The 14,944-nt window shown below is 40.5% G+C and overlaps 1 protein-coding gene across 5 annotated transcripts in view; it reads left to right on the top strand.

Moving 5' to 3' along the window:
* Positions 1-14,944, top strand: part of Dock10 (dedicator of cytokinesis 10) — a 253,512-nt gene that overhangs the window by 146,156 nt on the left and 92,412 nt on the right. For all 5 annotated transcript variants that reach the window (XM_038339212.1, XM_038339210.1, XM_038339211.1 and 2 more), the window contains exons 5-11: positions 384-456; positions 723-845; positions 1,081-1,215; positions 10,390-10,573; positions 12,546-12,631; positions 12,926-13,009; positions 13,127-13,282. In XM_038339212.1, the coding sequence (XP_038195140.1) occupies positions 384-456; positions 723-845; positions 1,081-1,215; positions 10,390-10,573; positions 12,546-12,631; positions 12,926-13,009; positions 13,127-13,282 (841 nt within the window). The remainder of the gene's footprint in view (positions 1-383; positions 457-722; positions 846-1,080; positions 1,216-10,389; positions 10,574-12,545; positions 12,632-12,925; positions 13,010-13,126; positions 13,283-14,944) is intronic.

The following is a 14,944-nucleotide window of genomic DNA, read 5'->3' on the forward strand; positions in this document are numbered from 1 at the left end:
GCCACGTCACATACAGGTGACCCAGAAAAGCTCATGAGGGTGGCTTTGCTTAATATTCTTCTTCAGAGCTCAGGAGAAGACAAAACTCTAAGATTTCCACCCACTCTCTTTGCTGTCCCTCAATACAAAAAGATATGTACAAATTTGTGTCAATAATGATTCCACGATTTAAAATATGTACTTAGTAGAGCTAGGATACGGTGGTGTAAGGGACAGGTTAACTCTTCTCAGAGAAAAAGAACCTCCCAGATTTTTAAGGTTGCAAAGCATAAAAAATTGAAATAAGGTTAGTGGAGCCATTGTGATCTTGGGAACAGCAAAAAACAAAAGCAATATGTCAAATAACAAACCAGACTTCTTTTTTTTTTTTCTTGAAATATCAGAGCAGAACACAAGCCAGAGAAACTTCCTTCACATTCCTTTGAGGTTGACCATGAAGACGCTGATAAGGATGAAGTAAGTGAAGGTTTTGAGTGACAAGTTTAAGACATGGGGGCCATTCGTTCCCGCCTGCACTGGCTTCTTGGCCATCTGCTTTCAGCGAGCAGGAGAGGCTGGCTGTGTTGGGGCTTTTAGGCAAAATGAATCATGTTCGTTTTGACACTGAGCGTGATTACTGTCAATGAGTCAAGAGGGAAAAGGAGTCTCATTTTTTAAGTGCAGTGTCTAAGATCTGGGCTCCACGAGGCTGACTGCAATGCTAATGATGGCTTTCTTTGCAGGATACCACATCCCACTCATCTTCCAAGGGCGGAGGGGGAGCCGGAGGCACTGGTGTGTTCAAGTCTGGCTGGCTTTACAAGGGGAATTTCAACAGCACCGTCAACAACACTGTCACTGTCCGGGTAAGAACGCATCCGAGCTAATCCCTGCTCTGTCCCCTTTCCTCACATCCCTTCTTGGGTCACAGCATGGAGAGGGGCCATTTGCATAGTGTTTACGCTTTCTATAATATTTCATTTATACAGAAGTCAGTCTCTGCTCTAGAGCACGGCCCTGCTAAAGAACCCTGAAGATTTGTCATTCCGATGAGTAGCAGAATAATGAAATTCAAACTCCCTCCTTCTATCTTTTATTTAGTCATTCAAAAAGCGCTACTTCCAGCTGACTCAGCTGCCAGATAACTCCTACATTATGAACTTTTACAAAGATGAAAAGATATCCAAAGAACCCAAAGGCTGCATCTTTTTGGATTCCTGCACAGGTGTGGTACAGGTGAGTGAAATCCCTCTTCCCCGTGGTGGCTTTACTTTTGCTGCATGACACAAGCAAAAAATACTTAGAATATATCTGTATAAATCGAGAATGTTCTAGACTCTGGGAACTTGTTGATAAACGCAGAGTCTAGATCCATACGTCCACAAAACTGACTTTCAATAGAAAAAACAAACGAACAACAAAAAAACAGGAAATAAACAAGGAAACAGTGGAATCAGTTGGCAATTTTCTTCAGTAAAAAACATCCCAAAAAAAGAGAGATAAATAGATGGAAGAAACATGTGACATGATATTGAAAAGGAGTATTGATATGTTTTTAAAAAGGCATTTTAGAAAGAGACAAAAGTAATAAAAAAGAAATAAATAGAAAGGAGACTAAAATAAAGGATTCATGGAATAAAGATTGCGGAGGAACAGCAAACACTAAGCCCTCAAGTATAAGCTAGTCTGAGCTGTCTCAAGGAAAAGAAGAAAACGACCCTTATCCAGTCTCCAGCCTAGAAAATGGCGGAATTAATGAAATTCATGGGGGAGACATGTCAGTCACATGGCTTAAAATATGTATTTCATAAATGCTCTTTCCTGTCTAACCACGTAATCACTTCAGTGTATAAAAACAGCCCCTTTCTTTGAAGTGGAGATTTTCTTTAAAGACAAGGATTCCTTGGACTGCCTGGAGTATACAGACAGGGCTGTTCTGGAAGTTCTTGATCTTCAAATTATTTTACTTAGTATTGCACTGGCCATGAACTAGTATATCAAGTGGAAGGAGAAAAATTCCATGGATGTCTCTCATTCCATGGACATTGGGTGTCCTTTCTTTTCTTCATTCGTATGAATCTATCTTTATTCATTTTTACTTAAAAGTTGAAACAATCAAGTACTGTAGTAGCAATTGCCCCTCATTTTTCACAGTAAGACTCTGGACCCTAGAGAGACAGTCTCTATAATGTCTCTATAATAAGCACACCCCAGACACTCACAGAGCTCGTAATTTCAGAGCTGAGTTTGCATCCGGAGCTATTATGCATGGCCCTTAGATCCATAGATGCAAAATAGAGTTGCCTGCCGTCTCTCTCTCAGTCCTAAAGTATTTCTGGGCTCTTCATCTATTAAAATCAGGAACTCTTCCAGGAAGTAATAAGGCTAAACTTTAGTAATTAATTAAGTGTTGCTGAGTACCCTGCTAGCAGGGAAAGCTAACTGCTTTTCAATGCAGATGCCAACTTTCCATATGGAAAGGGTAATGAGGATCTTAATGGAAATGGGGGTGGCCGTCTATTGTTGGTCGCTAGGCGGAATCTCTGGCCTTAAAATCTGTAGCAAATTTTTAAGAATACTTTGGAGATCAGTGATTACATTTTATATTTACACTGAGCTGAACTTGTATTTTTTTTTCTTTTTTGTTTTCTTTGGTGAGTCATTCCAGAAAGTCCTGTCACAGTCTTTTTTATACATTAAGCTTGTAGGGGTGTAGTTTATATTCAATGCCATTCTACCAGATTGGATTCTCTTGGGTGTCCCCTAGACCCCTGTCTTCACCTCTTTTACAGCATTGTCTTAGGAAGAACCTGACAGGGCCAGCAGGCACTTAGGGTTCCTTCAGATCGGCATTCAGATCCTAGTTTCCTGTTGACCTCCTGAGCCCTCTGAGTGAGTCACTCAACCTCTGACCTTGAATTTCTTATCCACAAAAAATAAAGTAGATCGCATGTTCCATCAGTCCCATTCCAACTGGTGCAATCAAACTGGACTCTCTGAATGTGGCTGACAGTGGAGGCTGACTGAGAAGCCAAGGACAATGGCAATGGGCTTTGATTCTACGGCATAGACGGGCTCTGTGGGAGCCTTGTCAGTTTGGATGCTCACCTTCCTGGACCTGGGGGGAGTTGGGAGGACCTTGGACTCAACATAGTGTAGGGAACCCTGATGGCTCTTTGGCCTGGAGAGAGAGGGAGTGGGGGTATGGGTGGAAGGGAGGGGATGGAAGGGGGAGGAGGGGAGGAGATGGAAATTTTAATAATATTAAAAAAATTAAATAAAAAATTAACATGAAAAAATAAAGTAGATGTGTAGACTTAGGAAGGATCTAGTTGATAGTGTGTCCTCACTCCGCCTTCCTGATTGCCCTGTAATAGTTTACAACTTTGAAAAATAGTCTATTGAAAAATGTCCAAGTAAGCTATGATTTGCCTTCTTTAAGCTGATATTTAACTATGTCAATTAACCCATATCTTTATTCACTAACTCATTCATTCATTCCTTATTCAGTGCTTATATTATGCTTGAAACTGTGTTGAAGCATGGGAAACTCATTTCCCTGTTAAAGTCAGAGACAGACATCAGAGCTATGTGCTCACTGTGATATCAGAGCTACATGGTCACTGTGACATCAGAGCTACATGCTCACTGTGACATCAGAGCCACATGCTCACTGTGACATCAGAGCTACACACTCACTGTGACAGTAGAGCCACATGCTCACTGTAACATCAGAGCTACATACTCACTGTGACATCAGAGCTATATGCTCACTGTGACATCAGAGCTATGGGCTCACTGTGACATCAGAGCTACATACTGTTATGTAAGACCTACATGTTCACTGTTACATCAGAGCTACGTGCTCACTGTTACATTAGAGAATGATCATTATTGCATCAGAGCATGCTCACTATGACATCAGAACAACAGACTCACTGTTACTCAACATCCCAAAGGAAAAATGGAGACATGAATGGCAGTAGGTGGGAGGTCCTAGGAATGCAGAAAAGTGATGGCTCTCTTTGCTCCAAACATCTCAAAACTGATCTGTCGGTCTCCCTCTAAGATCTTCTGGGTTGACAGAACAGAGAACAGACAGAGTATCTGGATCTTTCGGATTCATCAGGATGGATTTTAAACATGTGTCTTTTAAAGAGTTCATTGACTCTTTAAATAACCCTGATCTTTCCAAGACCTCTCCCATTATCTTCTTCGTTTACGAAAGCAGGGGCCTCCAGTTAATTAAGGTCATTATCTTTGGGGGTTCATGCGCATCAGGGACACTAGTCCCAGTTCTTACATCACGGCTCTTTCTCACTTACACCTTTTTATACCTGGCAAGGAGATTGCAAGAGAAAGCCTGTGAATTTTAATCATCAGTCTAGTAAGATCTCCAGCACATTTTGTGCCTAAAGGTGAATCACACATACTCAAAAGCACAGAACAAATGAATAACTAGGATGAGTCAGGTCTGTTTTGTCAGGGATCCTTGCCAGTTTTTCTTGAATTAAAAAAGAAAAGAGCAAAATCTTTGTCTCAGTAAGAGCTACCTAACTTCTGGGATTCTTTGGTTGTTTAACTTTATAAAAACCTTTCAGTGAACATAGCATTTTAGTTTGCCTCAACTGGACTCAATCTATACCATTATTTTCTTCCCAAGAATAATTACTAGAATTAAGAGACACACATTACAAGGGTGACCTCAAAGAGAGGGAAATGTCAATTCTTTTACAGAAGCATTAACTGATGTTTATGAATGGCAGGTTCTTAAGTCTTGATAACAAAAGAAACAAACAAAAAACCTAACCATGCTTCTTTTATTTTCTTTCTCTTTTTTAAAAGACTATTAACAAACAACATTAAATCTGTAATATAGGCCAATCTGGTGCAGATCCTACCACTTTCGCTGACTAGGTTTATGCTGGGACTAAGGAATATTTATGTCTAAATTATTCAATTTTTTTCCTTCAGGTTTTTTCGTCCAGTCATTCATTAGTTTATCCATCTATCCATTCATTCATCCCTACGTTTCAGGTCTTGACGCTATGGAAGAAAATAAATGGCCCAAGAATCCCATTTGTTTGAGTTTTCTTCTCGACAGTGCTAATGGTTGAAAACCTATCACCAAGTTGGTGGTGGGGCAACACCTGCCAGTTCGTGGATATGGAATCTTTAGCTAAACATGGGAGGCTATTTTTTAAAGGCTAGAAATTAAAATATTTTATACATTAGACAACTCACTGGGGCTGAGTATGAGATGCAGGGGTACCTTAAACAGGAGAAAACTGCAGCATGCATGCCCATTTAAAAGTAGTCATATGGGAAGAATGTAATTTTGAAAATAAATAGATCTAGAAGCCATATATGGCCCACACACTTCCCAATAACAAATTCTGGCCCTGAATATTTTTATTTTCTATTATAGTAACAGGCAGTAACAGGCAGAAAAGTATTTACAACTTTATACGTTAAATGTATTATTTGAGATAGTTGATGGAATATACATTACTATTGCCCTATTTATCAAAATCAAACCAAGAGCGAATATGGCTTCCCCAAATCACAGAACCAATAAGTGGTGAAATTAGATATGAGGTAGAGGAATATCCAAGGTTATGTGAAGATGTCCGTCCATGGGAATGCTATGTTTACAACACAAAAATGAGCATCCCCATTTATATACGCCATCCTATATAAGCCGTGAGATCAAAGAAACACACAATATATGCTCATGCGCAGATTCTGGCAGTGAGATTTAGGGTGCATCTCAGCAAGTATATACATACTTAGAAAGTTTCTTTGTGCGCAGAACATTGGAAAAGGCAGATACAGAAAGAAGTATGGCTTCTCTCTTCAAAGGGCTTCCAGACTATGTGGAGAATACACAGAAAATGAAGTGGAATATGCAGATGAGACATGAGTAACAACCTCAAACACTGTCTTCACAATGCATGCAGCAATGAAATTACATTTATCAGCGCATAATTCTTCATTATAATATAAATGATACTGTATTATTTTGCATTATAGTCTATTCACACATATTCCTGCCTATTTGTTTATTGATACCCAATAAAAGGTAAGTTTAGGAGTCTGGGGAGATAACTCAGCCAGTGATTGCTGAAAAATTTTGAAGTCCTGGGTTAAGATTTCCAGAAACCCATTTAAAGTTGGATGAAACAACATGCATCTGTAATCCTGAGTCTGCAAGGTGGAGATAGGCCAATCCTTGGAGCTCATTGTCCAGTCATCCTAGCTGAGAGGATGGTTTCCAAATCCAATAGAGACCCTAACTCAAAAAAGAAGGTAAAGAACAATTGAAGACACCGACATTCACCTCTGGCCTCTACACACATGCACATACGTGCACATGCACTCTCTCACACACACAAGCACGAGCATAACATACACAAACACACACGGAAGTAAAGTAGGGAAGGAAGAAAGGAAGGGAGGGGGAGGAAAGAAAGAAAGCAAGAAATGTAGAATGCAGGTTCAGTGAGAGAAAGCGCTTTGCCTGAATATTTGCTGATGTTGTGTAGTTGACACAAAGGAAGTACTTGATAACTTTTTGTTTACTGAATTAAGATAAAAGATGAGGTGGGTGGGAGCCACCAGCATCATGACCCTGAATGGGATGTCATGTGTTTGATCATTGTCTTTCGCTTCCTATAAAATTCCATAAACAATTCTAGTGGCATAGCAGGCATAATGGAGCGATTGGTTTGGGCAATCTCCTCTTTATCCTCGAGTCCTCCGCTGACATTTGTACTTTCCTTAGAGTCTGTGTAATTGGGATGCTTTAATGCGCTCTGGTTGGCTATCACCATTCACCAAGCACATTGCAGAGCCATAGAGCATGTTGCATTCCCTGCTGTTTATGAAGGCATGCGCTCTGGACTGGGCAAAGCCATACACCAACGACAAAGTAAAAGGAAGGAAATAGAGAGAGTATTAAAAATTGTCATTACCTCTTGGTTACTATTTCAATGACAGTAATTTCATGTCGGGATTATCCAAGTATCTTACTGACTTCCCATGTTTGTTGTTCCCTATCTGTGGCTCCCTTGGCAGTACAGAGTGAGATCAGAAAGCACGGGCATCTTTCCAGCTCTGCCACCACCCTCCCCGTTAGCTGTTATACACTGCAGAGAGCTCTGTCCCTCGGAAGCACAAACACAATGTTCATTTTATTTATGAATGTTCTGTTTGGAGACACAAGAGCTTGTTATACTTTGCTGAAATTTTTTAAAAGATCCATATTTTTAGTAATGATTTTGAATTATTAAAACAATGATAACCATGCTTAACTCATGAGAAGTACAGAATGCAGTTTAGAAAACCAAGCTTTACTTCTAACACTGGATTTCAAAGCAAATTGGGGTTGGACCCACTTTTAATTCTGAACCCAAGGAAGCTTTTGCTGTCATTTTTACTGCTAGTCCATGTTATTTCCAGCCTTGGGTCCATCAATAGATTCCGCATGAATTTCCAAACAACACTAAGATTTGTTTGCGTTGTGCTATATTCAGATCTTGACAACATCCAAACAGAAGTTATGCCCTACATCCCTAGCTTTTTCCTGGGTATCCAGTTCTGTTTCTCTTGTCACGTGAAAAAGCAGAACCTTAACAGGAAACCTGCTTTCTCACCCCATTGTCTTTGCCTGTAGAAGCTCTGTTTTGTGAGAATCTCTGGCAGTGTTATGCCTCCTACATCACAGTTTACCCAAAGGGCACCATGGGGGTGGATGGAGGAAGTCTGAGCACCCGTCCCACGTAGAGCATCTGAAGCTTTGCACTCTTAAGCTCCCTAGATGTTCATTTTAAATACCAAGTTTGAGGCTGTTGTCTGTCTGTTTTTCTTCCCAACTTATTTGAATTGCTATCAAAATGCAAATCTTAATAATTACTTTATTTTGTCCAAAAAATCCTAGTCTGTGTCCTTACAGAATGTAGTATCTCTTTTCAAAACATTTATGTAAAATTTCAGAAGGCTTATTTTCCAATTTGATATTTCTAGGGCGAGGTGTTTAATGTTTATGTCTCCCATTCTGCAAGCCCAGAGACGAAGTAGAGCTTTGCCCAGTACAAAGTGCCAACATAGCAAACCCCTACCTTGTGGCAGTAAACCATCACTGCACTAAATGACAATGGTAGAATGTTAGCTTCTGCACGTGGGACTTGTGAATTGTTTGAGAGTCAGACCTATGAGTGAGTCATTACCAAACAAACATAACCCTAGACCATTATCCAGAGGGAGAAGCAATGAGCTCTTTGGGAGACTTGACAGAAGATTTGCTCGTTCTACGAACCACAGTAAACCTCATTGCTAGCTCTTCCTTTTCCTTCATGCCATGACTGTGCATCAGCTCAAGGCTTACATGTTGCCTCACTGTGTAATCTGTTGTACTTAGGAAAGGTATGACTCTGTATCATGAATGCCTTTTAAGAATATGATGTGACAGCGCTCACCCAGCCCGGCTCTAGGTGACAGTGGGATCACAGATATGGAAGTGGAGCAGGACCTTGTTCTCTATGTCTTGTTGCTGTGACTAGAAACCTATGCAATTACTTGGGACAGGTTTCCATTCTGGTTTTACATTTCTCATCTGTAGCTGGAATATACAAAACTCACAACTGTTTGTGTGTATGCCCCCTTTCTCCTTACCCCTTCCTTTTACAGATTTCAAGTTATACCCTACTTTCTGGGGAAAGACTTCCTTGATCACCCAACATAAAGAATCCATTCAGCAATCGGCCCATATCTTAACCCTATTCACCACAAAATGTTCTAGTTTTCTGCTATTTGATTGATTGATAGATTGGTTATGATAGAATGGTTAGTCCTTCAATCACGTGTTCATTCACAATTTCCCAACTAGAATACCAGTTTTAAAAATTAGCTTACTCTGTTTCCTTTGTAAAGTATGACTGCTTTGACCCTGTGTGAACTGTTATAAGACTGGATGTTCAGCAAAACTATCCAAACACTCACAAAAATAAGGTAAAAGGATATCTATATTTGTCAAAGTGAATTAAAAAAAATATGTACTTCCAATTTATTTTACATACTCCAGAAACCAAGAACCTTTGTTGCCCTGTCTAGGCTGGAAGTTTGAATAATGTTTCCAGTGGAAATTTGAAGAAGGAATACAAACCATGTCAGCCTATGAGATGCAATGTCTACTTACTGTGTCTGGAGAATATGTGGGTGGGGCTCCTTCAGCAGGAATGATGTTACAAGGTCAGTTCAGGGAACCCTAGCAAGGCCTCCTTGGTTGGTCACCAAATACAGTGTAGAGATGTGAAATTAAAGAAGAATGAGGATGTTGGTTTGAATGTTGTTGTCCGTGGATGATATTTGGAGCCTTTAGACTCTGTGAAATTGAAAAGAATTTAAGGCAGAGCCAAGGGTTTTGTTTGGAGAAATGGCACTCGGAGGGATGAGCCATCAGGAAGTACGGGAATGTGCAGAGACTGGTAGACGGAAAGAAAACCAGGTAGAGTGCGGCTCAGCATATCAGGGGTTTTAATAAAGTAATGGCTAATATGTTAACTATGCTAAAGGATCAAGGAAGATTCAAAGAAAGAAATGCTCCTGGGTACTCAAGCAACATGCATGAAGCTTGTTACTGCTTTGGGAGGTAATGTCTCTAGGGTGTGATGGAGTCAGAAGACTTACTAGCAGGAGTCACAGATTGAATTTAGGTGCCAAAATGAAAACAGGGCCTCTAAGCCTTTACCTGAAGATAGCTGCAGTATAGTCACATGTAGACCTAAAGATGAGCATGTTAAGCCAAAATGGCAGCTGTTGCATGACTGATAAAAGCCCACAGATATTGGAGTTCAAGCCAAAGATCAGAAAAGCAAAGTAGCCAAGCAACTAGAGGGTTATTATCTCTACCAAGGTTCAGACAAACAATGGCAATCCTGTCCTCAGAGTGACCATAGACTGCAATGCTCCCCACCAGAACTCAGATTACAGACTAAGACCCTGGTCTCCTGTCTCCTCCCATCTTATATTCCTCTCTGGTGCTGGGATTAAAGGCATGCACCACCACTGCCAAGCCTCTATGGCTAACTAGTTTGACTGCTGGGATTCATGGTGTGTGCCACCACTTCCTGGCATGAATGGCACCCCGATCTGCAGGCAAGCTTTATTTGTTAGGTCCCAAACAAACTATTACTATAGCCGTCCAATCAATTAAAAGACATATAAAATATTTTCAGTACAAACATTTCCGAAAAATAAACCAAATGACTAGACTCATCTAAAGCGCTGTTGTGTTCTCTAAGATTTTCTTTTTGTCACCCACCTGGGTGGAAAGGCTTTGGAATCCCAAGACCACGTCAGTGTCTCTCTGCCTCATGGTTTATTGTTTTGTTCTTTCTTTTGAAACCACAGAATAACAGGCTGAGGAAATACGCCTTTGAGCTGAAAATGAACGACCTGACCTACTTTGTACTGGCAGCTGAAACTGAGTCCGATATGGACGAGTGGATCCACACCCTCAACCGCATCCTACAGATCAGTCCAGAGGGACCGCTCCAGGGAAGGAAGAGCGCAGAGCTTACCGAGCTGGGGCTGGGTAAGAGTGCGAGATCATCTCCCTGCTCTGGACAAGTGTTGAGCTGCGTGCTTAGTTCACTGTGGCTGTGTGTAGTAGCTATCTGTCAGACTGGGCTTATCCGTCCTTGAGCTACATACTCTAGAAAATTCACTTCAGATCTTTACTTTTGCCAAATCATCACAGCTGCCACATATTGGAGCAATTCTGAGTTGACTGGAAGGCTATCACCCAACAGACAATATTGGGACTTATGACCCAATAACACCAAAATTATACACATTTCTGATGGGAAGATCTTATAGAAGTTACATTTTGGATTTGGGCATTATATTGCATTTAATAAGTATGATATAGTATCTGTAAGAAATAACATGTTTTACTTTATCTTAGTTACAAGGCATCTGTGGATCGTGCTGTTTTGAAAGTTTTGAGACCTTGAGATTATCATGTATCAGATATATGAAAGTTCCAACGTCATATGTCGTGGAGTTTTTTTAAGACAAAAAAAAAAACCTGGAAAATTAGTTCAGTCACTAAAGTCCTTGCCATATAAATGTGTTGGCATGAGTTCAGATATCAGCACCCCTGTAAAAGCTGAATGCAGCAGTGTGTACCTATAAACCAAGTGCTAGAGAGGCAGAGACAGGGGCATGCCTGGAGCTTGCTGGACAGCCTGTCTTTTCATATCAGTGAACCCTGAGTTTAGCGAGAGGACCTGTCTCATAAAATAAGGTAGATAGTTACCAACAGATAGTTCTAATCACAGATGGCCCTGGTGAAGCTGAATGGGTCACGAAACAAAACCTCATGAATCTGTGGAAGGGACATGTAAAGAGGATGTGATAGCAATGGGGCACAAGATAAGAGAGAGAGAGCGGGAAGATAATCAGAACACGTTAGATGCATGTCTGAAAAATGGATCAATAAAAAATTATACAGAAGGCCATAGAGGAAAACAACAGATATTGACCTCTGGCCTATACATAAACACATGTGCAGGCACACACAAACGTATACACACATAAACACATGTGCAGGCACACACAAACGTATACACACATAGACACATGTGCAGGCACACACAAACGTATACACACATAAGCACGTGTGCAGGCACACACAAACCTATACACACATAAACACATGTGCAGGCACACACAAACGTATACACACGTATACACTCATAGCTTCTTTTCTTTTTTCCAGTCATTCCCTCATAATATTATAATCATTATAAACAAAGAAAGGAAGAAAAAATGGTGAAAGTGTTACCTCAAGTATTATAGATAGATGATAGATAGATAGATAGATAGATAGATAGATAGATAGATAGATAGATAGATGATAGATAGATAGATATACATATATATATATCTGATACAGTATTCCCCAAGAAAAACCTTAAGACAATGGTGAATTAGAAACCAGAGCATTCTCATTAAATACTCTTGCATGAATGTCCTGTCCCCTAAAAAAAAATCACAGGTAATGAGGAAGAAGGCTTGCTGGTTTTCACGTAGCTGCCATAGGCCGTAACAGGTGTTTCTATGGTTATTGTTTGCTTATTAATTGTCAAATAGAGAATTCATGTCTTCAGTGTTCTGCAGCAGTTAAGTGGCTGAAGCCAAACAATGAGCTCTAAATGGATGACCTAAGAATGAAAATTAGAAAAATATTTATATATTTGAGAAAATATTCTTGTGCATTATTTAAGGAAGCCAAGGCAACCTATATATCCTGTTAGCACTGTAAGGATCCAAAGTTCTATATACAGGATGATAGCAAGGCATCATAGCCAGGATTATGGAATCCTAAAATGATTGTCAGGAAGTTTTATTTCCAGCCCCTGATTGCACTGTAGACAGGAAAAAAGGAAAGTCTAGATTCATCAGGAGCCTTCTGAGCTCTTGAATCTAACCCAATGTTTCTATAGATGCAGAAAACCGTGGCCCATATTATTAAATAATCTGTATTCGTCTGTCTTTTTAAGATCCTTTGGATAATTCTGTGGCTTGTGAATGTACGCTGGAGGAAACAGATTCTTCAGAGAACAGCCTACATCCCGACTTTGCCAAAGTAATGAAGTTGACTCTGTATTTGCACACAATATTTTTTTTCATGGAAAAAATGCCGATGCTTTCCTTTAAGATTTAGTAAAAGGCTGATCTAGAATTTTTTTATCAGTCTTAGAGCTTTACTTAACCTGACACAACCCTTGAAAATAAGAACCTGTTTTTATACGATTTTCTTGGTGTTGATGGATAACTTAACGGTAATAAAATGAAGGGACTCTTTCTTGGCCTCTGTAGTTGTGTCTGGGGCTACACGGGGAAGTTTAGATGCTGAGGACTAACACAGGTCTCTCCTCAGTACCTCACAGAAACAGAAGACACTGTCAAAACAACGCGAAACACGGACAGACTCAACCTGTTCTCCCTGGATCCAGATATAGATGTAAGTCGGGATGCTGAGCCAAGATGAATTTGACCCCTGTAACTGTCGTTTTAAATTTAAAAGTTCTCTTTTCACGATGAGTGTTGGCTAACTAAGATTTTCAAACACTTTTTTTAGACCCTGAAGCTTCAGAAAAGGGACTTTTTGGAACATGAGTGTGTGATCAAACCCTTTGAAGAGAAAGCTGCCAAGAGGATCATGATCATCTGTAGAGCTCTCAACTTAAACCTTCAGGGATGTGTTACAGAGAATGAAAACGATCCCATAACCAATGTAAGCTTCTCTCTCGTTCTCTCTCATACAACCAGTGAGCTCATATCTTTCCATTCTAGCCCAGCCTTTGCTACTCCCGCCAATCCCAGGATTTAGCCTCTCGCGTACGGGGAGTCTATTCACCAGCACGTCTCATATTGCAAAGGTACACAAGTTCTGAAGACGATTTCTTCATATACGGCTATAAAACTTCCCTTTTAACTTAGATATTGAAGAAGCAACAAAGGGACAGTTCTGGAATCCGCTGTACGAAATCAGCGCTGTGGTTTCCTCCAGGATTGTCTGTATCTCTTTGGTGGCAGTGAAGATAGAATTATTGATTGTGGTGTTGAGGGTAGGACTCAGGGCCTTACAAGCACTAGGCAAGTGCTCTTCCCGTGAGCCATATCAATAGCCTTTGGTTTTATGAGACAAGGTATTACTGAGAAGGTCCAGCTAGCATGGAACCTATGATCATCCTGGCTCAACTTCTCCGGGTGCTTGGATACCTGGTACACACCACCATGCCTGATTCGAGACGGCTTTTAAACTGATATTTGTGTTTTGCTTTCACTTGAAGGAAAGTCAGCTAGCAAATCCATGCTAGGGTTTCACCGTATTCCTGCTTAACATAAGACTAAATGATGAACCAAGTAAAGAAATATTAGGTAAACATTAAGTAAAAGAGTGGATGTTCTGCGCAATGCCAGGTATCACGAGGGCACTTCGCGGCATTACCAAACACCTAATACACAGGGCACCAAACCCACACAGAATTTCTTCTTGTACTAAGAGAACTCTGTTGAGAATCTCCTTTTAGTAGGAACATAATAGTGAACCATTTTAGACTGATTGCAAATGGATGCAAGAAGAAAATTAGATGTGGAACTGCAGAGAGGAGAAGTCATCCCCCACCCATCCCCGCCATTGGCACAAGCCACAGTCAGTGATCTGGGGTTATCCCTCAGTCCCTTACAGTGCTTCTTTTCTGATTTCTATTCAGCCTCAGCTGCCATATTTCTCCCAGAAAAGAAACTTTATTTTCATGTTCATGATACATAATCTATATGTGCTTTTGAAGGCAGAAGTGGCAATGTTCACTTGCTTGGTTCTACCCAGTCCTATACCTGCTTCCATGAGGGAGTTGGGACACAGTGGGTTGCAGGACTGACCAACTCTTCCAGAGACTTCCTAACCTTTTGCCCTTGACACCCCTGTCCTCTTTAAGCCTCCTACCTGCTACTGTAGTAACAGGATAGATCCATACTATGTACATCTTATCTGACGAGGAGAATCTATTGAAATGGACACCTTGGATCAAATTCCCTAGATTTTCAACTTAGGAATTGTGCCCTGTGCTCAGGTGTCTGACCTCAGCCTCCTCTATGTAAACGGGGTGGGGGGGGGGGAGTAACAGCAACCATTCAAATAAGTAACCTATGGAAAGTTCTGGGTTCTTGGTACAGTGTAACATTCATTCAGCTCAAAGAGGTGATTATGAATGGAAATATAGATCTGAAGATCTAGTTTAGGCACTGACCTGGGAGGAGTCATCTAACAATTTCTGCATGCATAGAGAAGGGGACTTAGTAAAGTCACCAACAAAAAGCTAAGAAAGAATTGCTGTTGGAAGAGAGATAAACCAGAGAATTGTGGGTTAAAACACTGAGAGGGAACAAGCCC

This window comes from Arvicola amphibius, chromosome 8 (assembly GCF_903992535.2).
Source record: "Arvicola amphibius chromosome 8, mArvAmp1.2, whole genome shotgun sequence".
Classification (NCBI taxonomy): domain Eukaryota; kingdom Metazoa; phylum Chordata; class Mammalia; order Rodentia; family Cricetidae; genus Arvicola; species Arvicola amphibius.